This window comes from Suillus plorans (genome assembly GCF_016647745.1).
Source record: "Suillus plorans strain S12 chromosome Unknown HD556scaffold_2, whole genome shotgun sequence".
NCBI classification, from domain to species: domain Eukaryota; kingdom Fungi; phylum Basidiomycota; class Agaricomycetes; order Boletales; family Suillaceae; genus Suillus; species Suillus plorans.
Genome location: NW_024537386.1, coordinates 389220 through 415195, shown reverse-complemented (window position 1 = coordinate 415195; position 25976 = coordinate 389220). Strand labels below are relative to the sequence as shown.

Below are 25976 nucleotides of genomic sequence, written 5' to 3'. Positions count from 1 at the left end.
AATCCGCTTGCTTTTTACCTTCATACCGTATCCATTTCCGTTGCCGGAGTCACAAAAACAATTTCCACGTACTCTTCGACAGAATCTCACCACAACTAGCCCAGAGTCCTCCACAAAAAATACCTGTTCTTACTAATTGAGGGATATTACAGTCGATGAGCGTTTTCATGTATTATTGCCCCTGACAGTTGTGTTCTGTGAGTTTCTCTACGAGTCTTCAACTTTCTGCTTACAACATATTGTCACGCAACGATAATGTTCGAGAAGCTCGCGATAAGCTTGCGAGTGTTTCTGACAGCATTGTCTAGCTTTTCGCTATGACTCGGTCATAATCTGTTTCACGCCCTTCTGTGATCATGTCCACGTACTGATGTCGCAGTTCCGACACATTTACACAGGACACGCAGAGCGAGTTGTTGGCTCAAACCAGCGCTATCATACTTCTTCCGCTGAGTAACCATCAACTGCAGGTCCCGCCTTATCATGTTCTTCGTCTTGCTCATGCATCTCATTATTGCCTGTCCATGCCCCTCCGTCGTCCTGTGATTGTGTCGTATGGAGTCTTGATGGTTTATATTTCCAGAATATGCTGTCGAGCATCAATGCTGGCAAGTTATCATTGTGTGTATTCTTTTTCAGTTTTCATTATGAGATTCTTATGACGAATTTATGGCACAGAATGGGCAATATCGACGCAATATGCATCTAATTCCAGGCAGCATTAATGTGATATTACGATAAACAGCGGCACTCGCCATTCGATGTTGAATTCTCGACTTGGTTGGCGGATTTGAAGGCAAGCAGAAGCTTCTTTCATTGATGGCAGAAATATCAGCCATTTTCGAAACTAGATGGTGCGGCGCCCACTTCGTTTTTTCATCTGTGAGTACTCCCATTCTGTCTCGTTTCCCTGCAGGGGTTGATCGTCTTCCAGCCAGGCTCATGTGTTTCAGAAACTTACTATTCCGCAATACATCGTTCCCGAGCTTACAACCAGCGCAATATAATACTTCGACTTTTAAAGATTCTCAAGTATTTAATAGTACATTCAGACCGGTCTGTTTACGTCAAAGAACACAGGCATAAGCTGATATCGGCTCTTTCATGGACCTTCAACGCCGCATTGCTTTGGGCCCCGCAATAATACACGAGCGAACTCCGACGAGGATGGGTCGACCGTGACATCGACCCTCGGTGCTGGAAGAAGTTTTAATGGTTGACATCGTGGTTGGCATGTGTGTCATCATTCTCGCTGTCGGGCTCTTACGTTTGCTCAATCCTGTGTCAGGCAAATGTAATGCTACATAGCCGTTTCTAGCGGTACCTTCCGTCAATGGTAGGAGTCACATCGAGTCCCGGTGATATATTGCATTGTCGGATCTGGTGGCGTCCTCGTTATACTTATTTGAACAGATAGGGTCGGCTTTGTGAGCAGGGATCTGCCGACACAACGGTGGCAACGAATGCATTAATGAACAGTGCATCGGATCATGACATCGGTGATCCAAACTAAAATTTTGCAGGTAACGCCGCAGAACATGCGGTACGCAGCATGACCTAGACACAGACCGGGAATCTGCGCAGACTTATACCCAAACCGGCTATTTCATGTGAGGACCCAGGTCTTCACATCCACGGCTACTATTACACTTACAACCACTGGGAACGCTCGAGCGGATGCGGTGTTCTGGTGCTAGTTCATACTATGTGCAGCGAGGTATTTCATGCTTCGATATAGTCAACATGTTATCGTGATTTGGGCTTACAGAGCAAAATGTCGGATACAATCACGGTCAGCTCGGCTCAGTCAATTTCTGATATGATGTGCATTGTGCATGTGTATCAGCAAGGCAGCCCTACCCAGCTTATTATACCCAGTCTTACGACTCTTTCCATGAGGCCTGCAGTCGACTCATCGAATGACCATTTCATGAAGCTAATCGAAAACTTGAACTTTCTGTGGTTAAGCCGAAATAGAGTTACTAGATGCCTCGGGTTGTTACCGTAAAGGTCACAGTCTGTGGTTGAAGTTAAGAATAAGGTTATGCGACCGTGGGAAGCAATATATCCGATAGACATAATTCCTTAAGTCATGCCTCATGTCCTGAACTTGTCAGTTAACATTGCAACACCATGTTGCGCAATCATAACAGCGACTCCGTTCGGAGGCTCATACACCGCTTGCGAGTGTTTATGAAGGTGTTATTCAGATATATTGCCTTCCCGCTGCGACTTGTACATCATCTGTGGCGCACCCTTCTACGGTTATACTACGATTCACGTACCATCGCATCTAGGCGCCGGTTCCAGCGCATTCACACAGATGGACACCCAGAGCGAGTTGCTGGCTCAAGACAGCCTACAATGATTCTTCCTCTGAGCAACCATCAGCCGCAAGTCTCACCATCACCAGGGCCCGCTTCCTGTTCATCCCACTCACTGTTGCCGGTCCCGGCCCCTCCGTCATCCTCTAGTTGTGTCCTCCAGCTATCTCCTGCAGCACCAGTCATCCCCCAGAGCAGGAGCTCCACTAATTTCGAGCCATTCGTACCCTCCGATGTGATGCGGTACGATAAAACTCCGTCGATGTGAGTTCTTGCGGGCCGACTGCAATTCAGTACTAATGTGATCACAGAAACCCCGACAACAACAAATACAAGTTTATTCCTCCTCAAACGATAGATTTTTTAGAGTGAGTGCTACCTTCGTCTTGGGGCGAAATAAGTACAAATGGGATGCAGTCCGCGTCAACAAGACGGTGGAGGCTGGCGTGCCTATATACACCCCGAAGGGGCACTCTATTTTCATAACCCCACGCGGGTACGTCATTTATTACCGAAATATAAGGAGACTCTTACTGCTAGCAACAGGGTATCTATACGGACTCGAACTTGCAGAACGAAGATCGCCGGTGCAAAATGGACTCATGTGTGGACGAAGTACTCGCTCTTACGCCTCCTGAGTTGCAGCTATGTTGCGACAAGATCGAGCTTGTGGTGCAATTGGCATGGAACCAGAAGTCCAAAGTTAGAATTTGCAGATACTATTTTATTGATCACGACAAGCATCTGCTTTTCTGGCTCCATGAGCTACCTACAGTAAAACTTTTTTGCGGAGTTCAGGGTGTCGAAAAGCTGAGCCATATCAGTGCGCCCTCAACAGTGGATAATCGTCGTGTTTTGATAGTTTGCATTTCCAGAGTATGCTGTTGAACATCAGTACTGGCAAGTCTTTCATTGTATGTGTTCTGTTTCCGTTTGTAAAATCTCTCACGAAGTGATGAAATAGAAAATACAAGATTAATACAAGATTAATCAGGTGTTTCCTAGGCAACACTGCGAGATGTATCCCAATGCAAATCTACCATGCACTCAGTTGCTCAGGGAACTCAAAGAAGTCGTTGTGCATGCTAGCGCTGGTGAGATTTCCTCTTTGACTGCATGCACGAGTCGCTGAAAGGACTTTGCAGAGACTATTACAACAGATGTGTCGCTCTCGCCCTTCGACGGTGATGAATTATCGAAAATTCTGGACTTGATCAACCAGCTTGGAGGTAAGTGAAAGGTTTCTTCAATGGCATTGCTGATTCTCCAAACTAGAGAATATCGGCGACACCTATTCTATCTGTGTCATTGGTAAGCATCATCATTTCCACATTACTCCAGGTGGTGACTGTCTAGCAGCCAGGTTTATGCGATATTTCGGTAAGTTGCACGTTCTACAATACATCCTCTCTAAGCTTCATACCAGTCCGAGCCAAATTCTTCAACTTCTGCGGGCTCCCTGCTGCCCGTTTGGATGCGGATCAGACCGTTTACAAAAAGAAGAAGAGGAACAAGCTAATCTTAGTTCTTTCATGGACCTTCAACGTTGCAATGTTCGGGGCCCCGCAGTCACACATGGAAGAACTCCGACGAGTATGGGTCGACCGTAGTATCAACTCTCCGCGCTGGAAGAACTTTAACAGCAAGCTGAGCACTGAATGGTCAAGCATCACAATATATGTGCGTGCCACAATTCTCGCTGTTCGGGTCCTTTTTTACTTAATTATGTCAGTCAACTGTTATGATAGCTGTGGACGTCAGCTTTCTGGCTGTGCCTTCCGTCAGTTCCCAGAATTCAGGTTCGGTCCCAATTATTAGCACATATCTTTCCATTTTTTGTATTGTTGGATCGTTGGTTGTGTCCCTGTTTCTCACCCGACAGAATCGGTTATATGGGCAAGAATCTGCTGACACGGCGGTGAGCAAAGAATGGTGCATCGATTGTCGCATATCACTATAACAAGGGGTTGCAGGTTGATTTCCTCACGAAGATGACAGGGTCCGCATTTGGCACCAAAGCTGTAGCGACTGTGCATGGTCTTCCGTACGCTATGCTGTTGTGGGGGTGAGTATCCTACTGTTGTGAATCCTTCTTGGCTCACGAAAGTCGTGTTCTTCTGCAGCATGCTGTATTTCATGCTCGCGTTCTCTTATCAAGTCTTCACCTCTACGCCCACCTTGACGCTCGCGACCACTGGAAGCGCATGCGGCCTTGTGGCGCTGTTCACGCTGTGGCTCATATACGCGGCAAGGGATTTCCATATTTCAACACGATTTCTTGAGTGGCTCCGGGCTTCCATTTGCAAGGCAAGAGACCCGAATACAGCGTGACAGCTGATATGGCTCAGTTATGTAATTTCCAATCCGTGATCTGGTGTACTATTTATATGATTGGAATGTATAGATACCGGCGTACAGGCTGCTACGTGTCCAGGGTGATGTTACGAGGTTGATTATCGAACCTGTCGTGTGTTCAGACAGGCTTAGGTTTCGCAGGTCAGGACATTTATTACAGTGCCAGTCAGCTCTGGCCTACAATTAATAGCCGCTCCACGTCACCGATCTCCCATTCGATATCAAAGTTTGACGACTATCGAAGTCTTATTGTTCATTTTGAATATGTACCATTTCAGTCGACGTGAGACTTGCAAACTTCAGTATCGTAAGGCAGGCACACTATGAATGCATAGCCGTATGTAGCCAAGGCTGCCAACTGATGTTAATTTCGCGCAATCTCCAGGTCCCAATCAATCCATATAGTCGCACGTGTCTACCCGATGCCATTACCTCGACATCGCTGTATTTGTGTCGAGGAACAATGAGCTTCATATATCAGACCATTCACTAGCGACTTTGAAGGTTTAGGGGAAATCTCTTTATGTGCGAAACAAACGTGCGGAAATATGGAAGGCGCAGCTGACATGCAGAACTTCGCGTGTGTTCGGAGGTGTTAAGAAGACCCAAGCAGACGGCCACGCAGTAGGATGTGACCTTGCCAGCGAGAGTGAGGTACTTTCAAAAATACCACCGTCGGCGGGCCCACGATATTACGTTCCTCAGACACGCCCGGAGAGCACCTTGACATTTACTAGCTTCGCTGTCGAGGAAGCTTGCCTCAAATAAATATGCTGCGAGCATGGAATACAGCACGGGAAATATCGTGGGTAGCCCATTTGAGAGCCTTGATGCAGATGATCATTGGGCGCAGTTCGATTTTTGCAACTAGAAGAGGCTTGCACTAGTGTGCTTAGCTATTAATATCATACCTATCTTGATCAGAGATACGGTCATACTAGACAGTATTCCGAAGGATGCAAAATAATCCTGATATCGTTGAGAACGACAAAAGAAAGTATTTGTCCCTTGGAAGAATACATGAACCTTATCCAAAGGAAATGCGGGATGGCTCGCTACCATTTGAAGCACAATCAGGAAATCGCGAGTGAGTTAGAGAACCAGGTAGAAAAAGTATCGGTAACTCCATCGTCTTTATCAGAAAGGACGTACGGGCCGTGAAAATTTGAAAACTGCTTAGCGGGAGTGATAGTTGTTTATCTCTAAAAAAAATTGAGATTTTGAATTCAAGAATTCGCATGAACCGTCCACGTTTAGGATAACATCGCATATTTCTTGATTTCCCAGAAATAATCACGACTGTTTAGAGTTTCTTTGTCTCTCTTTGAGTGCTAAAAATAATTCAAAGGACACCGATTGGTCCACAGCTGCTGTCTCGGCTCAACTGCCACACAGGCCGCGGTGGAGGCGTGGAAGTGTTTTTTGATTTGATTTCTGTGCCGAAAGCCGACCAACAGTGAAAGGCACGGTGCTATGACTGCCAGCCGGAGCATGCAAGTTCGAACGTGGTAGAGGCAAGACTTGACATACGGATGGACCTCGATATTAATCGTGACAGAATGGCACATGGGTAGCGCGTGTGCTGGAGTAATATGCCTAGCCTGAAGCTTCATGGAGAAGTTATGTACATAACAGCGCGTAACGGATGCCTCGCATAAGTAATATTGTTGGAGGCAGATCCGATCTCCTCGAGATTGGTGTAGTAATATGTCGTTCTACTGCCTGATGTCTGGCTCGCTGGATTTTGAATACGGCCACATCGCAGGAGGTATATGAAACATCAATGCGTGGATTTAATCAAGTGTTCCTTTGGTAAAGCGCACCGCTCTCGATCTTTGGCCCCCTCAGCTCCATCTAGGTGGCCACTTGGCTGGATTTGGTAGTCTTCGGAAGACTTCCGTATCGGTGGCAAGTTCATCTGGATCAACATTTCCACAGTGAGTGATCTAAGCGTATCTTTGGCGCCTGTGTGTAAAATAGACATTCTCCATGCATAATATGTTAGTATATGATAATGGAGGGTGGACAGTTCACTATTGAGTGTAAAGTGCAAGGAATGTGGAATTAAAATAAGAGGAACAGCTAAAGGTATTTCCGCAAAGGAGGCTTTTCACTAAACTCCGCGAATATATAGTCATATTCCCACGCAGAAGCAACAAGGCAACACGATAACTCAGTGCACAATTTCAATGCCCGCTCCCACACATTGGAATTCAGGACCTTCGGAAGTCTGCAGCTTTCACTCACAATAACTCTTCCTCCTGCTCGACGATAACAATTATTACTGCTCATTTGCTGCTTTATGCAGACTATTTCTTCTCCGAGTTCTTCGCGGGGATCGCCTTCGCGTCGCGGTCGCTCTCCGCGAACGCCTGCGCAAAGCAGCGCCCCACGCTCTTCAGACGCCTTGCCGACCGAATTTTCGAATAAACAGCCTGCTACATTCACTTCTTGTTTGTCAATTCCTGTAGAAGGTGCAGTCCCTATAGACACACAGGAGGAAATTCTTTCTCCTTCCCAGTCCGGAGCACAGCGGAGCGTATCCAGTAGCACCAAACGCGCCCCACGTAAATCCAAGACACATGCTCTGGCCGCCTTGCAGAACCATGTGACATCACTCGATGATGATGATATAACACAGCAGGAACCGACCGACAATTTTTCTGGAGATGGCACTCCCATCTCTGTCTCACCCACGTTAGACTTATCTACAGTCAAAACGTCGAGTCCTCGAACGCAGCCCATGCGCTCCAAACCCCGTCCGTTTGGATTAGAAGACTGCCCAGTTTTTTACCCGACGTCAGATGAGTTCAAAGACCCTATGACTTACATCCGCTCCATCTCAGAAAAGGCGAAAAATTATGGCATCTGCAAGATTATTCCTCCCGTTGGTTGGAAAATGCCCTGTGTTACTGATAGCGAGGTTTGTATATTTTTTCTCCGTGACATAGTGATGTTCTTTACGATGATGGCTCTAATAAATCATGTATCAGACATTTCGTTTCAAGACTCGGCTGCAACGCCTTAACTCTATTGAGGCTTCATCTCGTGCGAAGGTCAATTTTTTGGAGCAGCTATACCGTTTCCATAAACAACAAGGCAATCCTCGTGTATCTGTGCCCACCATCAACCACAAGCCCCTAGACCTGTGGTTACTCCGCAAAGAGGTCCAGAAACTCGGTGGCTACGAGGCAGTGCGTGATCCTCCATCATAGTGTAGCTAGTGCCTGAATAGTCTCATAGGTGACTAAAAACAAGAAATGGGGGGACCTCGGGGCTCTCCTCGGTTACCGTGGCATCCCTGGACTATCCACGCAGATCAAGAACTCTTATACACGAGTGATCTTGCCTTATGAACATTTCTGCGACTGTGTTCGGAATTCACCAACCCTGTCCACATCTCCGACTGCAGCGCGCGATCCGCAGCTGAAGACTCATATGAACATTCAGACTGCCACACATCCTTTGACATCTCCTCGCGAGCGTGGTTCCCCACCATCTAGCCCACTTACTTCTACATCTAGCCCATTATCAGAACCCCCTGATGAAGGTGATTATAAGGAACGTAGCGGGCCTCGACCCGAGAGCACTGCTGTGAAGCGCGGAGCAAGAGTAGAAATGACTCGTAAGCCAGTCAATGCACCCGGTTAGTCAATATCTAACCGTGAACACCGCCCAGCCACAAGGAAGTCACTGGATGTTCACAGTCGGTTATCTCCGGTGTCAGCTTCACCTCAGCCTGACGACGAGTACAAGCGCACCTTAGAAGTACGTATCATCGCACCCCTCTTTTTGATGGACTCACTCTTTTTCAGCTTTCCTGCGAAATTTGCCAGAAGAAAAATCAGGACGAAAAAATGTTGCTGTGTGATGGGTGTGATTGTGGTATGTTTACTCTATAGCCTCGAAACGTGTGCGCGTTTGACCTTGTTACCACAGGATTTCACATCTTTTGTCTCGACCCCCCCTTGGCCACCATTCCAAAAGGGCAGTGGTTTTGCCACATCTGTCTTTTTGGTACTGGTGGCGATTTCGGCTTTGATGAGGGCGAGGAACATAGTCTCTCGAGTTTCCAGGCGCGCGATCTTGAGTTCCGCAGAAGGTGGTGGACCTCTCATCCTCCACCGTCTCCATCGGCCGCGGATCTTGATGACCCTACGGTGAATTACGTCGGAAGCACGCTGATATCTGAATATGATGTGGAGAATGAATTTTGGCGCCTTGTGCAATCGCCGAATGAGACCGTGGAGATTGAATATGGTGCTGATGTACATTCGACTACGCATGGCAGGTAGGAGCATTTTTGGATTTTTTCACCGTTCAAATCAATGTTGACAATTTTTTTTTGCCCTCGTCCAGTGCCATGCCCACCCTGGAGACCCATCCACTGGAGCCCGCCTCGAAGGACCCATGGAATCTGAACAACATGCCTATTCTTCCAGATTCCCTTCTCAGATACATTAAGTCTGATATTTCCGGTATGACCGTCCCTTGGACATACGTTGGAATGGTCTTTTCGACATTTTGTTGGCACAATGAGGTGCGTCCATCTTGATACATTTCAGTCATAAACACTGATCGCTGATTCAATTACACTACGACAGGATCATTATACTTATAGCATCAACTTCAGTACGCAGTGTTCCATTGCAGCAGGTTACTTTTTCTGACCACTCTCCTTAGTGCATTGGGGTGAAACAAAGACCTGGTATGGTATCCCAGGAGAAGACGCAGAAAAGTTCGAGGCCGCCATCAAGAGTGAGGCACCTGACCTCTTTGAGGCGCAGTCCGATCTCCTATTCCAACTCGTAACTTTGATGAACCCGAAACGTCTCGCTGATGCCGGAGTCCGCGTGTATGCGTGCAACCAACGGGCAGGCGAGTTTGTCATCACGTTCCCGAAAGCATACCATGCAGGCTTCAACCACGGAGTGCGTTTGGCACGTTTTCGATCGATCGCATCTTGATACTGACTTTCATGGCAGTTCAATTTCAATGAGGCCGTCAATTTTGCGCTCCCAGACTGGTTGCCTTTTGGTCGTGATTGTGTACAACGTTACCGTGAACACAAGAAACTGCCAGTCTTTTCCCATGATGAGCTTCTCGTAACGATTACGCAACAATCTCAATCTATTAAAACTGCGTTATGGTAAGCATTGAAATTAAATTATTAATAAATTATTTCGTGAAACTCACGATATTTTTTGAAGGCTGGAGTCGAGTCTTAAGGAAATGACTGAGCGAGAGCTCGCAGCTCGTCAGCTGGCTCGTGATCGTGGTGTTTGCGAGCGTATCGAGGAAGAAGACCGCCCCGAAGATCAATACCAATGCACAATCTGCAAAGCCTTTTGCTACCTCTCGCAGATCATCTGTCATTGCAAGAGCGAGATTGTCTGCGTTGATCATATGGATCAACTATGCGACCATTCACCAGAAGAATTGACGCTCAGGAAACGGTTTTCTGATGCCGACCTCCGCGAGACTCTTGGAAAAGTCGTTGAGCGCGCAGCCGTTCCCGGGAAATGGCGGACAAAATTCAACAAGGTGCTTGTGGAAAGTGACCTTCCGTCGTTACGTTCTCTTCGCGCGCTCCTTGCTGAAGGCGAGCGAATCACTCATCACCTTCCTGAACTCACCGCCCTCCGTAAATGCGTCAACCGTGGCAACGAGTGGTTGGAGGCTGCCAATGCGTTCATTAGTCGCAAACAAGGTCGTAAACTCACCCGCCGTTCACGTGGCCGCCCGTCTTTACACGAAGCGAACAACGCTGTGTTTGATGACCGTGATGCTGGAGATAGGCCTGACCGTGGACTCAACGATCTCTATGCTCTCCTGATGGAAGTGCAAAATCTCGGGTTTGAAACCTCGGAGATTGGAAGCCTCCGTACGTTGGCTGAACAAGCAGAAGATATTCAATGCAAAGCCTCAGCGTTACTCAATTCCGCCAATTCTGTGGCCAGTCGGGACGCCTTCATAGCTGATTGTGAGCGGCTGCTCCTTGGCGCATCATCTATCAATGTCCATCTTGATGAAATACTTGAAGTTGAGAAGCTTGTGTCTCGAGAGCAACTCATTAGGGAGCTGGAGGGGAAGGCGGAGGATGCGTCAGCTACACTGGAAGACATTCGTGGGCTTTTAACCCGCGCTCGCGGTTGCAGTGTTCCTCTCGAAAACCAGTTTATCCGAACCCTAGAGTCTCGTCAACGAGCTGGGGATGACTGGGAAGAGCGGGCGAGGCTGTTGTTGGACCAGCCACACAAGACCATCGAAGAGCTGGACGAATTCTTTGAGACAGACTCCACCATTCCTACCGATGCCACAATCTACGACCGGCTGATGTCCGCGTGCAACAAAGCGAAGGATTTCGAGAAACAGGCAAAAACTTGGATATCCCCTGATGGTCAGGGACCCAAACCCAGGATTTCAGAAGTCACGCGTTTCGTTACTCGCGCTGAAAAAGACTTCAGCATTCCTGCTATCAGAGATCTGAAGCAAACTGCCGAGTTTGCTTTGGATCTTGAGAATCGATGTGAATCAATCCTTCAGCATCGTTACCAGCACCGAGAGGACACAGATGTCTTTGTGATGATGCGGAAGTGGAGATCCTACGCCCGGGAGCATCTCACTATGTTCTCACTTCCTGTTTTCGAGAAGCTGGATGATCAGCTCACTCGCCATCAAGAATGGTTAGAAGATCTGCCGTGGTACTGTCCGCAGCATGAATGCGCTCATGGTCGGGACATCCTGAATGATGTTGAAGAGTCAACGAGACAGGAAGATGACAAACCCCCTGTTGATGAGTACTTCACCTGCATCTGCACCACCCCCGTTCGCCCCCCTCCACCTGGGACTCACTCCGACGCGGTTCAATGTGACCACTGCTTCGCAAGGTTTCATGGCGTTTGCGCAGCTAACGGTGGTTCATGCCCTTTCTGTGATCATCATCACTGGAATGGTGCCATCCACAAGGAACGGAGTTGGCACTTCTGTTTCCTACCGACCATCCTCCTTAAAGCACCTCCAATAACCAAAAATTATTCGGAAGCCTGGAAGCAGCTGGAGATCATTGTTCGTCGGATAGATCGTTTGTGCGAAGTCATCGGCCAATTCTTGACGTATGCCTCACAACCCGGCAACAAACGAGCCGAATATATTCCTCAAGTGCGTCATTACATGCGCAAATTGTACAAGATCCAGTTTGCCGTGTCTCCGAGTCGCGAAGTCTCATACGGTCTCGACCTCGCTGGTCTGCATCGTATCCTCGCCGGTCAACCTCCAGCTGTTCGAGTCAAGAAGAGGCGAAGGCCAAAATTTACTTTTGGTCAAGATGTCGACAAGGATTGGCTGGATGGAACGCGCTGCATATGCCGCGGTCGCACGCCATACCTCATCAATTATCCAACTGTTGAATGCGAAGCTTGCAAAAGACGTTACCACTCTGGCTGTGTCTTCTTCCCTATAGAGGCCAATGTCAGCGGCAGCAATCGATTTATGTGCCCGCTGTGTTGTTTGCGTAGGAGCCGACCATACATCTATTCAGAAGTCCGTGTCAAGCACGTTGGTCAGTAAAATCCATTAAACGTATTGCCCACACTAACGGACCAGCAGATAACCAAGATCCAGACACGTATGTCAATACGAGCGTAATGCTGGACACCTTCAGCAAAGATGTTATTTATACGAAGATGTTACCCCCATATACTCAAACGTTATTCGTGGAACTCATACGATTTTTGCCCGGTCAGCCTGATCTCAATAACGGCAATGCGCCAGCTTCACGGAGCGTTCCAGCGCATACAATGCCTCACAGTGCTGAACCTGGACCTTCTACGCACCACCGGCATTCGCATATTCACAGCGCTCCCATACCACTTCCCACACCACCAACACCTGTTTATGAGCTTGCAAGGCAGCCATCAGCAAACGGGCATCACGTCCCACCTCCCCCACCTTGGCAATCCTACCCACAGTCACCACACAACAAGAAGCGTAAGTATGCGGATGACACTCCACAAGACAACCCGGAGCCGAGATCACCCAAGCAGCGACGCCTTCCTCAAACTCCTGTTCTCCCACCCGCAAGTGTAGCAGCTCGTTCGATGCAGCAGACGCTTTCACCTTCACTGGCCATGATTGTATCACCAGTTGACACCGAGCCTTCCCCTCGGCGACCGCCTTCGATCCCTCCCCCTTATGCTAGACCACCTTCCTCCCCGTCTCTTAACACAATGAATGGAGAAAGCTCTTCTGTGAAGTCAGTAAAATTGTTGGTTGGAAATCACAAATAGACCTCTAGTGTATTCTTTCATGCGTCATCTACGAATTTTGGTTTTGATAGGTCTATTGTGTACTTGTTATTTGTTGACCGTAGTTGCAATCGTCCTCACTACCCTGGCATGCTTTCTATGGAATGTTGATGTACGTGAATATTACATATATGAATGGGAAAAGAAGCGAAGTTGCGAATGGGAAATTGAGGACGATCCTCGAGTTCTCCCGCGAACTCGATAAAAGTCTAGGCGCAAATCACGATAACGAGATCGGGAATAACAAATGATGACAGCGAACCAGAAAGGCGAAGGTCTAGATACTGAGAACAGAATTAAAACAAAACGATCAACCCCCAATGCGTTTATCGTTTAACCATGAGTTTGTATGTGGTGTACCCGCCAATGATGCCAAAGGCTGCAAGCGCGGCAAGGATCCCAGCGAACCAGTGGTAAGTGACCTGAAAAAAACAAATAAACAACGGCGGTACGCAAATGGTGGCCTACATACCGCATCATCCTGGCCTGGGACGTGTACATTCATACCCCACATACCTGGGTGAGTCATGAGGACACAGATCATCGACGGTGAAGAGAAGGCACTGACCCGTTACCAAGTTCATAGGGATGAGAACCGTACCCAATGCCGTCAACTTCGAGAGGACATCGTTGATCTGGTTGTTAGCATCTGTCATTTCGATGGAAATCTGCGCCAAGTAGTTGGAGTGCGACCGGGACAGGATTTTTTCGTAGTGATTTAGATTTTGCGTCATGGTTATCAAGTGGTCCTAACAATTCATTAAAATCAATCAGTAGTAAATTTAGCGTCGGCAGCAACTAACCTGAATGTCGGAAAGATATAGACCCTTTTATAAAGATGAGTCGTGGCACGAATGACCTGTACCGAATAACTCACGATGTCTGACGTTGGTGCTACCCTCCAGTTTTCGTTGCATCTCTTCGCGAGCCCCTTGACTACATCCGCCTTATTACCCATCAAGCGCAGTAATCCCATGACTTTCTTGCGACATGTTCCGATCCTTCTCAACATGTCACTTTGCTCTGCCTCCTTCAAAATAAGGACGAGCTCATCGATAGAGTCCACTTCATATTCAATGGATTGGATAAGAGGTCCGAAGGCATCGGTGATGTCATCGATCAATGCATACGAAATCCAGTCTGATGTGACATTAATGTAGTCTTTGAGCTGCTTTATTCTTCGGCGGACATTTTGTGGATGTGGGGTGGGACGAAAATGGAACTAAAAGGTTCTTAAATAACACATTATAGGAAAACAGATGAGGCACTTACAGACAAAGTTCCCTCTCTAAATACAATAATGTACATGTTCAGGGGCTCCAGGTGCATGGGGCTGTAAGGATCCTGATCGAAGCTCCGGAAACAGACAAGGTAGTAGTTCCGGAACAATTCAATCTTTTCACGAGCTTCTTCCATTTGGATGTCTTCAACGGTCAAAGGGTGGATAGAGAATACCTAAGATCATGCTTGAGTTCAGAGAACCAACCGTTTGCGTGGGCAGCACCTTGCTCAGAACCTTCATCTCTTCATCTGTCGGGCTTAGAACATCTAGCCACCACGTATTCCCCTCAAGCTCGCTACCACTCCCGAGGCTATTTGGTGGGCCTGAATTACCAGCACCGCCCTTCTCCGGACGACCCCCATTTTGGTTAAATGTTGCGAAATCTGGGGGACGCTTGTTCGTGTCTTGAACAGAAGCTGCCCCTTGGTGTGGTGGAGGCACGGAAACAGGGGCAGACCCATCCTTTGCGTCTCGCGGACGGTCAGGAGGAGCCAGACCAGTAAACAAATCCTCGAAGGACTGCCCGTCCGCAGGAAGTTCGCTGAGGCTTCGTGCGTGAATAGTTGCAGACAACGCATTGGAGTAAAACGAGAATCGGTAAGGTCTGTCATGCCCAGGTGTCATGATCCCGCCCATCCCTGCAGTGTTGTACTGATTTGTTGACACGTTATCTGAGGATGGGATGGCACTTAAATGCCCATGTCCCATAAGCCGGCTTGGAAGAGTGAAGTTTGGGTCTCCGCCGTGATTCTCAAAGAGGGCCATCTTGCCCCGGGTGCTTTTCCGGCTATGCCTTGGGACAGGACTGCTCTGGCTGAGCTTGCGTTGTCGAATATTACCGCGATAAGAAGCGTCAAATGCAGCGTCAAATGGAGGAGTTCCTCCAGGTAGAGATGCGGCCAAATCTGAACCCCCGTTCTGTGGAAAGCTTGGGAGACGCAACCGGAATGCTGTGCCATGGGTATCCGTAGGTGATGATATGCCTAACTGAGTCTTTTCTTGAGCGGCAAAGGCTTCCAGATGAGCAAAGGAAAAAGCGGAACGAGATGCATTCGCTTGATACACGGGAAGGCCGGGCATGGAAGCGAGAGCTTCACTGCGAATCGGTTGATACTCGCTTGTCATAGTCGTAAGAAGCGCTGGGTCATGGGTTTGGTCAAGGTGCTGCATCCGCAAGTCAATAGGAGTTAGAGATCGTGGCGAGTGCAGCCCGTCAGAACCGCAGTTCACACCATCATGATTGATGTGATTAATTCTGTCCCCGCGAGCTATGTCGATGTCGTGTTCCTCGATAGCTGAGAAGTGAGAGAAAGGGGGCACTGTTTCAGGGTGCGGGGCCGATTCGTATTCAAGTAATGCTGCTGGAGGCGTCGTTGTAGTCTCTCTCCGGGCTCTGGACAAATGCAGAGCCATGTCTACATCCAATGTTCTCTGCCTCTCCCTCACTTCTGGGTCATTCAGATCATAAGAGGAGATAAGCGTCGGCGAGATGTGGGCTCGAGACCCAGATTCCACCACGTCAGTTTGACATTGTAAGCATTCTCTATTATCCCTTCGTCGAACAGGAGAAGCGGCTCTAATTGAAACAGGCGAGCTCGAGAGCACGGGCGGATCATGGAAAGTTGGAGAAGTCATGGGGCCAACCTACGAGGCCTGGTCAGCGAAACACGCAAATTTGTGGAGCTCTAAATGCTGAGTGCCGCATCAGATTTGAAGAAAAGTGTATGCTAATAGCTCACCTAATTGATAACCTGTCTTAAGTTAAATTGCTTAACACATGAGCCTTGAAAGACAAACCAATTTCCACTGCAGCAACTCAGTATGAAGTTGAGTGCGCTATTTGGCAAGAGGGCCTCTCATCCAAACATGACCAAATAGACCCCGCCAAGTGCCTGGTCTTTACTAACAGAGAATTACCAACAAACGTATGGAGAGGACGTGAGGACGAGGCCCTCCAGGCCTCGGTCCATGCAACTTCGGAAGCTAAGAAGATACGATATAGGAAAAGCGTTGTCAATCTACCTACCTCCTGCCAATTTCGCTGTCGGACAATGCCCACCTCTGCATCTCAGTATCTTTTAGCCTCAGCACTTGGTGAAATTATACAAGCCTCTAAACCCCTCTCACCTGAACTTCATTCACAGATTCCATATCCACTCATTAATCTGTCCACCACGCAGCGCTATCTGTTGCGGTCATTTCGCTCCACTTCAGTCATCAGCGGTAAAAATATCAAAGTCCCTTTCGAGCGCATTCCAGCTGGGATTTACATATCCCTTTCCCCAGGAGATGCTGGAAATCAATCGTCAGAGTGCTGTCATCAGATGAATCTGTAATGTGAGGCAAGACCGACACCTTCCCAATGTAGACTTTCGAACACGATTCGACGACTCATCTTCTATTTGCAGAGTACTCGATGCATCATCACTGGTCATGTGGGCGTCTTTCGAGCTCGATAAAATGCTAGACAATAGGGAAATCATCAGAAAATTAGAGATCTCACGATATGAGCTACTCGATCATGGAGATGAGCCATTCAGTGAGTAACCTGCTTCCCATTCATACAATTACTTGCGATAATCAGGACGGCGTATTGTTTGATGTAAGTACGCCGACCTTTGCATTTGATGTTGGCTTTTGTTACCAACTGCGGTCCATCATCGACTGCGAGATTGCTCGAAATGCAGATGCGGGCTATGCACGACTCGTCAAATATGTGACACGCCAAATCAAGAGGGTTACTCACCTGAATGATGCCGTCAGACGTTTTCAGTTATTCTGGACCAGTGTTTAGTCGGCCATCCTGGCCAGGAAGCAGCTCTCACCAACCTCGCATGAGCCCCCTTTTTGAGTCACTTTTATCTTTCGCGAAGCCCTTGCATTGCGTCCGCATGGCCACCCCAATCATCCTTATCCATCTATTATCTCACCGAAGTGTTGACATGGTGCTACAATAGGGTGCACACCGCCGTATATATCCACGAATCCATGCAACTGTCCTGCAAGCCATTATCCCTCTGTGCAGAGGGCACCTACCTTCGTAGCATCGTGGTAGGAGCAAATCGCGTCGATTACGTGTTCCACGAATAAAACCAACTTCTAATAGACGCATCCGATGAAGGCATCTACCTTCGACGAATCGTGCTCGAACTCTGTCCTCTTGGCAATGAACACCGTCCGAGATCGTTCGACAAGCTTGCGTGGGCCTTTGTGTTACGCCTTCAACAATGCAACAGTTTTGATGATTTAGACGAGTGCATACAATGTTGTCGTGAAGCCGTTTCTCTGCTCTGGGGTTCTGAACGCTAACTTGGCCTCGTCGCTATATTACTGCTTCTATCACCACAGCAACTCTCTTGGTCTCAACGAGGCCATTTCTTTGTACAAAGAAGCGCTGCACCTGCGCCCTGTTGTGCACAATCACCGCAGCAGAGCAGTACTATCATACATCTACATTGGAGGCCTATAACACATATTTTGACCTTCTTGCCGGTAATTTGGCAACACGATCATTGGCAATTTCACGGCGCGAAGTTGCCACTGCCTTCATCAGTGCCAGATCACTCCCTGTAGATGCGGCTTTCGCCGTGGCGATCTATGACACGCTGATGAACTCGTGGAGCAGGGTCGTGGCCAGCAGTGGTCGTTGTCCTCGCCTGAGGAAGATCTCGAGTTCACGAGTTACAACCTAGCCCACAAGTTCTCGGAGCTCAGCAAGGTTTTTGATGCTCAACGTTCCGGGTCAGCACTCTACGCAGCTCATCCCTTTCGAACGAAGGCAGACGGACGTGGGCGGGAACTATTACATCTGTTCTTACTCACCAAGACTTCTAGCTCATATGGGATCTAGACATCTGATGGAGGCACGTGTGACTCCGGTTTTCACTGCAATTGTACAAAGTAAACCGGGTGCGGGACAGGGCGAGGCGCTCTTGACTATCGATAGCGAGCTTGAGCTCGTCCCTACGACAACCACTCTCTGGCGACGACGCCACGCGAGTAGGTGCACTCAACGCTTTCCAACGCAACACCTGGGTGCACCTCGTTTGTCATGGAAAGCATGACCGCAGGCAGCCTTATAACTCACGTTGCGGCATGAGACAAACCTTTGATGCTGCTTGATATCATGGAGAACGACACTTCACACTCTGAATTCGCGTTCTTATCAGTGTCATACCGCTGTTGGCGATAAGGAGACGCCGACGAAGTCACCCACCTCGCAACTGGACTCCAGTTCTAGACCATGTTCCTTGTGCATCTGTGCAGGTGGAACATGCTGGTACTGTGAGTTTGACTCATTGCAAGAGCAGCTTTAACTTGAATCAGAAGCATGGATAAGTAAATCAGGATCCTTCGAATTTGTCACAGAGATAGCGTGGCAAAACAATTCTGCTAAGTTGGGGTTCGAACTTTATCGGGACCTAATTACTACTAAAGTCGTGTTCGGGGCAGGAAGCCTGAAGCCTGAAGAAGTCAATTAGGAATCATGAAATTTATTGGGCTATGTTTCTCCATGAAATAATTCCTGGGAATGGATACTACCACGGAAAAATTCAGACGGTTGCTGTGATAGGTTTGATTATTCATTTTGATCATCTATAGCTAGCTTACCACTTCTATTTACCAAGCTTGTGGTGCTGGAAACAGGGTCCCACCTTTTACATATTGTTCAGGCGGAACAAGGGTGGAATACCTCCCAGGATGGCTGGCTAAGGACTCGGAAATTCGCTGCTTCCGACAACCCACTATCGCACATTTGGTGGTACGTTGTGCGCCCTCAGTGGTACTCCGCCCGACCAAGGGGACCCTTTTGTATGTCTAGCTCTATATAGAAGCGGTAAGACGGACAAAAAAATGAAATCTGGTCTATCGATTAACTGTAACTTACTAATTCTCTCATGTTGATCCGAGATGAAAATCAAATTGCTCCATCGAGAAAAGGTTATAACGTAAAATAGATCAAGAATAAATAAAAATCAACCCCTGGCGGGACTCGAACCCGCAACCTCCAGATGCGCTTCATTTGTAGAAGTCTGACGTCATAACCATTAGACAACAAGGGCTTGTGTGGCAAGCGCCAAATGACTTTCATGATCCTGAGCTCGTCTTCAGTCAGGACTCCATGTAACATAAGTATCCCAGAGTAAAAGTCTCAAGTCTCGTTGGATCCGTCTAGGGTTCTGTAGCTAGCTAGCGCCGCACAAAAACCTGTTGCACGGGTTATAAATAACGGTCAGACAAATCAATTCACTTGAAGCGTGTACCAATGGTTCTGATTCTGAAGACCTCCACGAGTTGAACAATTCTGATTCGAGGATTCGGGCCGCGGAGGAGGATGACATGTGTTGTTAAACACCGTGACCATATGTGGAAAATTTGTATTGCTTTGGGACATACGGAGTAGTGAGTCATGACAGCAGTAGCATAGCAGCACGCCATGCCAAATAGAAGAATCGACGTTGAATACAGTTTCTTACACTTATGAGGATAACCAGACGGTTGCGTCGGCCACGTAACATCGACTCATGATGCCGCAAAGACTTCGAGTATTTAAACTCCCACATAGACAGCACAGAGTTACTATTAAGTAGCGAGTGCCACGTAACGTATTGCTACGTAGTGCGTGGGGTCATTACAATTACCTCGTCATCAAAAGAGAGTTCCCCGGATTCCTGCATGACGGTAAAAAAAAACGGAGCATAACCCCCTAGTGTCGGACCAAACCCGGCACCCAGTCTGCCTCGTGCTCGTAATGATCCCATGTTCTTGGGTATAAATTGCATCAGTGATTTTCCCCTTTCCTCCAACTCACATTCCTCAAACGCTCAGCGACGTCAGCGTGCTCCACACCTTTGTTTCCCTACACGCACAAGTTCACCATGGAAAGTCGGTCTGTCTATAATGTATGATCACCTTCTTTCGTAATTTCGATTGCGAAGATTGAACAGGAGATCACCAGGTGTCTCGTCGTAAGGTGTACACTCCATCATATGTATATGATGGCGCCTCGCAGTTATCATCTGTCTCATCCGATACTTTCGGAAGTTCAGACGACCACGCTGGATGCTGGTCATGGTGGGGTGGTCTCTGGCGTTGCTTGAGGTGCTGGTGACACTCTGGTCAGTAGCCTGTCATAACTGATCGCACTGAGCTGATCATACCATACTCTTCTAGGCGAAGATACACCCTCTCATATTTAAGGTTGAGCGGCTTGCTCATAGCATGGATATAAGTGGCACAGGCGGCCAACACACCATAGAGTAATCGCAATTCATTCCCGTAGCCATGCCTTGGAAGAAGGAAGACGGCGTTCCTTCGTTTTCAGGAATCGTTCTACACATAGCATATATATAGTCAGCCAATAGTAATGCACGTACCACTATTTTGTCTCATACCAACTAGGATCCTTCCGCTTGCCCAACGTAGTTGCAAACCTTCCACGGATTGGGCATCTACGACTGCTTCCGTTGCGCCAGCCACATGAAAGCCCTGCCAGTGAGGATAACGCTCATTGTTCGGCGGTCAATCTTCTATGTAGGCAAGTCATTGATTAAGAATGCATGCTGCAAAGGGGTGTTGAACATGCGTTCTGGAAAAATTCCCAAAGTCTGACTGTACCCCGAATTCTGCCGGAAAGGTTCGGATATGAAACGGAATTCATGAGCTACAAATACAATGCAGATGGTTCTACCACTTATCACTGATGCATTAGGGTCCATCTCTTGTCAGTACCGCTATCTCTACTTTTGTCCTCAAACCCCTCCAACGTGTCCTCGCCCCTATCTGCTGAGATTCCGTAACAGGTAATTCCGTCAGCACCTTCGCAATGAAGTTCGCGTCCGTCAGAGGGGTCAAATCGTGGCGACTGGGAAGTCGCTGAAGTTGACAGTTATCAAGGGATGAGTCAACACGAAAGAAAGCATTAGACGTACCCTCTTAACGCCATCATACGGTGCTTCCCAACCACTCAATTGACGTATGACTAACGAAGGGCTTGAGCTGAAAGAATGATATATCCTCGTGTCATGTGTGCGGAAAAGCACATTATCCACGCGAAGCGTGAATCGCGACAAAATGAATATACATGTTGGCATGACGCGCTTCAATTCGACCTCGTCAGATAACAAAAAACCATAGGGACAGCAGCACGAACTATTCGCACGAGAAGGTTGGATGATCCATTATCATGTAATTCATCCTCAAAAAGAGGTATTTCCGCGTAGAATAATATCGGATCTGGTCGCGTGAGCTCAGAAAGCGGAATAGAATGAGATGGGTTGTCTTGATCGGCATCTATCCATTGTATTGAAGAACTTGGCGAATCGGTGCCTGGTGCGGAATCAAGGTGATGTCCAGGATAAGTCACGGTGTAAGTCCAGTCATAATGCTTGGCTGCGACTGTAACAGGCAACGGAAGGTTTGTTCCAGGGTCTGTGCTGGTGGTACGCTCAAAATCACATTGGTAGATATCCAGCACGAATTCCTCACCGGCTTTTAAGCCAGGCATCTGCATAGCCAACCTTGACTCCACCATCGCCCTCCCCGAGCTCACCTTTTTTCACACACTTGAGGGCATTATGAGTGTCAAACATCATCTTCCACCCAGATGGCTGATGTTCGAGAGATAGATAGTTACTTCCAAACGTCATCTCAGGCAACGGGAATCCAAGCGAAGCTTGCAACGCGTCGCACTCTGACGCGCTAGATATTGGGTTGGTGGACGCGATTATCACCCAATCATTGATTTCGATTGCACGTGAGTTGGGAGTCTCTGATAGCTTGTGTTGCGGTACCGCGACTACTGAAGACATGACTTCAGTAAGAAAGTAACTTTTTGATATGATCTCCTAGGAAGTAACTGTTGTCGCCGTCGTAGCTGTCGTCGTCGAAGATGATCAACTTGATCGGAGTTTCAAAAATACAAGTGTAGTAATACTCTAATAGTCTGACTCTCAAGTACTCAAACTCGCCTAGAAGTAAGTACACTAGAGATCATGGAGGGGTCTCGTCCAGCGACACCAGAAGCACCTCCAGAAAACCTATGGTCGTCGATATTGGACTCAGTTTCATCTTCACGATCAATCCCTTCAAAACAAGTTCTGCTTCTAGGTCCTTCGTTGTCTGGCAAGTCCGTACTTGCCTCGGCCTTGCTACAGAAACCAGTTTCTGAAGAGAGCAAAGACGAGACACGGTCAGATTTCGCTCTTGGATATGATTGGGCCGATATAAGAGATGACGGCGACGAGGGTGTGCTTCACTGCTTCTCAAGTTTCTGTAAATGAAGCGTGCTAATGCCATGACTAGACACCTTGGCGCGTCTATCGGTGTACACAGTACCTTCGGATGCGATAGCTCATACTTCTTTGATACCACACTTCCTGCCTCCTCGGGTATCGCTGCCTCATACCCTTGTAATGATTGTCTTGGATTGGACGCGCCCTTGGACATTTTTAGACAATCTTCAGACGTGGCTCAAGTGGGTAGAGATATGGGCGAAGGGTGATGGATCTCGGGATCTTGAAATCGTTCGAGAAGAGAATCATGAAAGATGTATGTCCATTTGATCGAGACAATCCGATAGCTGACATTATCTTGCAGTGCAGCATCATTTACAGCATTACACTGAACCCTCCGTCGACGCAGTCCCTACCACATCTAATATTTCCTCAAATACAGTCCTACCGCTCGGCCCTGGCACTCTAACCCACAATTCTGCCGGTGTGCCGATTATTGTTGTCTGCACCAAATCAGACTTGATAGACGAGGGAAATGATCTCGTGGGCGCCAGCAGTTCCGGTATGGGCGGCATGGTGAAAGGTAAAGGTGGTGAGTGGGAAGAACGCACGGATGGCGTAATGCAGGTTCTACGAACGATTTGTTTAAAATGTAAGTTTTCTGTAAACTATATTGAGCATCTCATCACACCACTCTAGATGGAGCATCATTATTTTATACCACGCAGCAACCTAACACATTACAGGTGCTGAGGCAATATGCCCTGCACCTCTTATTTATCCCACCGGCACCGTCTCCCATGGCATCGGGATCCGAGGCTCCGGCTCCTCTACGCAATCCATTTGTCTTTCATCATAAGCCAAATCCCCTAGACCGCGATCGCATCGTCGTTCCTGCTGGTTGGGATAGTTGGGGTAAGATTGGTGTCCTTCGAGAAGGGTTTGAGGCGAAGGTTTGGGGCGAAGCTTGGGAAGCGGACCTTGATGCCGACGTGGAGTCCGAGGATAATTCAGGTGCAACAAAATTGTATAAGATGCTAGTACCAGATCGAGGCGCGAAGGTGAAATACGTTATTCTGGTAATTTGGCACACGGACCTCATCTTTTTTTGTGCAGCCACCCCCTTTACCTCCGTTTAATTCCCCCATGGCGGAGCAGGCGTTCCTTGCGAAGCATTATGACGAAAACGCCAAAAAGCCAGACCGGGATCCCCGTGGCGCTTTCCGAAATCCCACGGATACGGCCGCAGCCGGTATTGTTGGGCCACTGGGGAGCAGTAGTTTCAATCTTCCAAACGTTGAGCGTGCCCTCAGCGAGATGGAGGCCGGGATGGGAATGACCAGCTCACTCAACGCCAGCACGACCGCTGATGGGGCGCGCAGACTACCACAAAGGGCTGCAACGGGTGCAAACGCGACCACTCACGTTGGTCGACCACCAAGCTCACCGACTACTGGAACTTCACCTAGTCCTGGAGGACAAACTCAACATGAAGTCTTACAAAATTTCTTCCAAAGTTTGCTTAGCTCACGGGATCGCGGTGGCGCCAGTGCAACAGCTAAGAGCGTGGGCCCAAAAACAAATGGCAACACTAGTGGTACAGACGATACAAGCTGATTGTATTCTTCTGGTGTACTTTAGAATGATGGATTTTGTATCATACACGCAGTGGACACAAGTTATTATTGTGTGTTTTCGGACAATAAACAAGTGACCAAACAAAAGCGACCGTCACCTTAAGACCCGACCTCCATCAACGGGCAGCCGAAATTTGCAGCAAAGTTCGGTCTTAACTAGTTTCGCTCGCTAACTTGTCAGCCTCGTTGTAACCGCATTCCCCTGACACCACAACATGGGCAGATGGTGCGTTAATCTAATCAGTTCAAGTCTATCTAATCACGCATGTCGCGGCGTGTAGGACAGCCGAATATTGTGACGAACTGTTCAGCGCGAAAATGAGGAGCTTGGTGTATGAGTGTCTTCTTACTACATAACTTCTGGCTAAGGAGACCTCTGCTCTGCTGCAGCTCCGGAGCAATCAAGCGCCATAGGCTTGAGAAAATCGAACCCACGATAAGCTATGAGCATTTCGTGGAGGACTTAGACGGTGGTGACTCGTTTACGACTTCGTTGATTGAGATTCTGGTCAAGGTGCGCTTTCTGCCACATACCCTTTGTCCACTTCTCACCTCAGCTACAGGAAGTGGCAGACCGACACCATCGCCAGAACGCCACTGACCGTGGTCTTATTGGAGATCGCACCGCCAGAGCGCTGAGGAGGTTATCTAATCCAACCACTACCTACAGGGAACGTTATACTTGGCGCGCCACCAGTGGTCGAAGAGCAGTGGACCTTTCAGGCTACTTGTCGCAACCTCCGGATGAACTCGAAATGGACGAAGAGGCTGATGAGCTTGAGTCACTAGAGCAGTATGGCCTCGTGCCACTCGAGGGCGCTCGTATGAACACTGAGTTGTATGAGGCATACCGGCATCCTCCACGGCCGAATCCTCCAACAACAGCCTACCATGCGTTCTCTCCTGCTTTCTACCCTGCACCGAATCCAGCTCCTGTGCCAGACGACAGGGTGCTTCCTCCTCTACTTGATTCACCCCCTGCTCCACGACTCGGTGGTTTGACACTTCCATCAGCGAGTGGCCTGCTCCATACCTCACTGAGTCGACAGCCCTCCATTCGCCGTCCTGTCAGAAGCAGAACAGCGGATTTCAGTGACTTTAGCGCACGGCGTCGAAACTCTTCGCGACACCTAGCTGATGAGGAGGGCCCATCGAGACTCGATTCGTCCAGCACATTCCCTGGTCCACACGTCAGTGCACCCAGGGAGGATTCCGACCCCCCTTCATCTGGACAGCCGGGCCAGGCCAGGCGGTTTTTCCCTTTCCGTTCACGACGCTTTGAAGTCATTCCCACACCTCGACCTGCACCCAGTACGGGTGAAGACTGGCTCTTCCCACCAGCCCCGTGGTCATCATCCCCATCAGACCGTACTACATCCTTGGCACTCGATAGCCAAGTTGGTGAAGAGCGCTCCCAGGCACCTCGGCTCCGGCGAGGCGGCCTTAGAGCACCGGAATCTATGCTCTCACGGCATGCTTCGCCTGCCATTAACGCAGGGCTGGCACTGAGGGTATCAGATGAGATAGCTGCTATTGAGAACGCGGCAGCTGAGCGTCAAGAGCAAACGCGATCTGTATCAGAAGAGATATTACACTCTATTGGTGGACCATAGACTTGTAGAGATATGATTTATTCCTGTCGGTAGGATATTTGTATTATTTTTACTTTTACGCCTCCACTTTGCATGTTTCGTAGCACATGCTAGCAAAACAGAACACTATTTAGACGGATCATACTGAATTTGTAACGAGTTTGCCACGTCTAAAGTGTACCCCGGATCTTACTTAGATCTGCATGCACCGCATTCGAATGCCAGTCATGTGAATCAAGGTTGTAA

The 25976-nt window shown here is 48.3% G+C and overlaps 8 protein-coding genes and 1 non-coding gene across 9 annotated transcripts; 6 read left to right on the top strand and 3 right to left on the bottom strand.

Moving 5' to 3' along the window:
* The first annotated feature begins 2077 nt into the window (after window positions 1-2077).
* HD556DRAFT_1321536 (uncharacterized protein) lies at window positions 2078-3553 on the top strand. Its single transcript, XM_041301353.1, has 6 exons — window positions 2078-2588; window positions 2636-2692; window positions 2742-2820; window positions 2871-3238; window positions 3289-3418; window positions 3470-3553. Exons 1-4 carry the CDS (start codon window positions 2134-2136, stop codon window positions 3210-3212), a joined length of 933 nt encoding a protein of 310 aa, XP_041166885.1. The 5' UTR covers window positions 2078-2133; the 3' UTR covers window positions 3213-3238; window positions 3289-3418; window positions 3470-3553.
* Window positions 3329-4961, top strand: HD556DRAFT_1321533 (uncharacterized protein). Its single transcript, XM_041301352.1, has 9 exons — window positions 3329-3418; window positions 3470-3553; window positions 3600-3635; window positions 3684-3704; window positions 3751-4004; window positions 4057-4242; window positions 4298-4389; window positions 4448-4671; window positions 4729-4961. The coding sequence occupies exons 1-8, from the start codon at window positions 3343-3345 to the stop codon at window positions 4653-4655; spliced, it is 957 nt and encodes a 318-aa protein (XP_041166884.1). The 5' UTR covers window positions 3329-3342; the 3' UTR covers window positions 4656-4671; window positions 4729-4961.
* A 1816-nt stretch (window positions 4962-6777) lies between these two features.
* On the top strand, window positions 6778-13131 carry HD556DRAFT_309059 (PLU-1-like protein-domain-containing protein). Its single transcript, XM_041310225.1, has 12 exons — window positions 6778-7602; window positions 7673-7873; window positions 7923-8304; window positions 8359-8447; window positions 8495-8564; window positions 8619-8970; window positions 9039-9219; window positions 9284-9311; window positions 9363-9610; window positions 9665-9828; window positions 9890-12240; window positions 12288-13131. The coding sequence occupies exons 1-12, from the start codon at window positions 6982-6984 to the stop codon at window positions 12965-12967; spliced, it is 5367 nt and encodes a 1788-aa protein (XP_041166883.1). The 5' UTR covers window positions 6778-6981; the 3' UTR covers window positions 12968-13131.
* A 119-nt stretch (window positions 13132-13250) lies between these two features.
* HD556DRAFT_309131 (uncharacterized protein) lies at window positions 13251-16078 on the bottom strand. The gene is made up of 7 exons (XM_041310226.1): window positions 14490-16078; window positions 14258-14440; window positions 13863-14207; window positions 13789-13812; window positions 13554-13734; window positions 13458-13501; window positions 13251-13407 (listed from the first exon to the last, which is right to left on the bottom strand). The coding sequence occupies exons 1-7, from the start codon at window positions 15900-15902 to the stop codon at window positions 13312-13314; spliced, it is 2286 nt and encodes a 761-aa protein (XP_041166882.1). The 5' UTR covers window positions 15903-16078; the 3' UTR covers window positions 13251-13311.
* Window positions 16079-17127: 1049 nt separating this feature from the next.
* On the top strand, window positions 17128-17576 carry HD556DRAFT_1224584 (uncharacterized protein; the record flags this gene model as incomplete). The annotated part of the gene is made up of 2 exons (XM_041296961.1): window positions 17128-17203; window positions 17389-17576. Coding segments are annotated over 2 exons (264 nt in total), but the record flags the coding sequence as incomplete, so codon positions are not given.
* Window positions 17577-19245: 1669 nt separating this feature from the next.
* HD556DRAFT_t6 lies at window positions 19246-19330 on the bottom strand. Its single transcript has one exon. It is a non-coding gene; the product is annotated as a tRNA-Arg (tRNA).
* A 1645-nt stretch (window positions 19331-20975) lies between these two features.
* HD556DRAFT_1428527 (TIP41-like family-domain-containing protein) lies at window positions 20976-22078 on the bottom strand (the record flags this gene model as incomplete). Its single annotated transcript, XM_041304723.1, has 4 exons — window positions 20976-21143; window positions 21200-21367; window positions 21421-21703; window positions 21756-22078. 4 exons carry the CDS (start codon window positions 22076-22078, stop codon window positions 20976-20978), a joined length of 942 nt encoding a protein of 313 aa, XP_041166880.1.
* Window positions 22079-22199: 121 nt separating this feature from the next.
* Window positions 22200-24225, top strand: HD556DRAFT_1321489 (dynein light intermediate chain-domain-containing protein). The gene is made up of 5 exons (XM_041301351.1): window positions 22200-22514; window positions 22572-22817; window positions 22866-23153; window positions 23201-23562; window positions 23618-24225. The coding sequence occupies exons 1-5, from the start codon at window positions 22262-22264 to the stop codon at window positions 24116-24118; spliced, it is 1650 nt and encodes a 549-aa protein (XP_041166879.1). The 5' UTR covers window positions 22200-22261; the 3' UTR covers window positions 24119-24225.
* HD556DRAFT_1321487 (uncharacterized protein) lies at window positions 24220-25968 on the top strand. Its single transcript, XM_041301350.1, has 4 exons — window positions 24220-24364; window positions 24420-24470; window positions 24529-24652; window positions 24702-25968. Exons 1-4 carry the CDS (start codon window positions 24354-24356, stop codon window positions 25749-25751), a joined length of 1236 nt encoding a protein of 411 aa, XP_041166878.1. The 5' UTR covers window positions 24220-24353; the 3' UTR covers window positions 25752-25968.
* The last annotated feature ends 8 nt before the right edge of the window (window positions 25969-25976 follow it).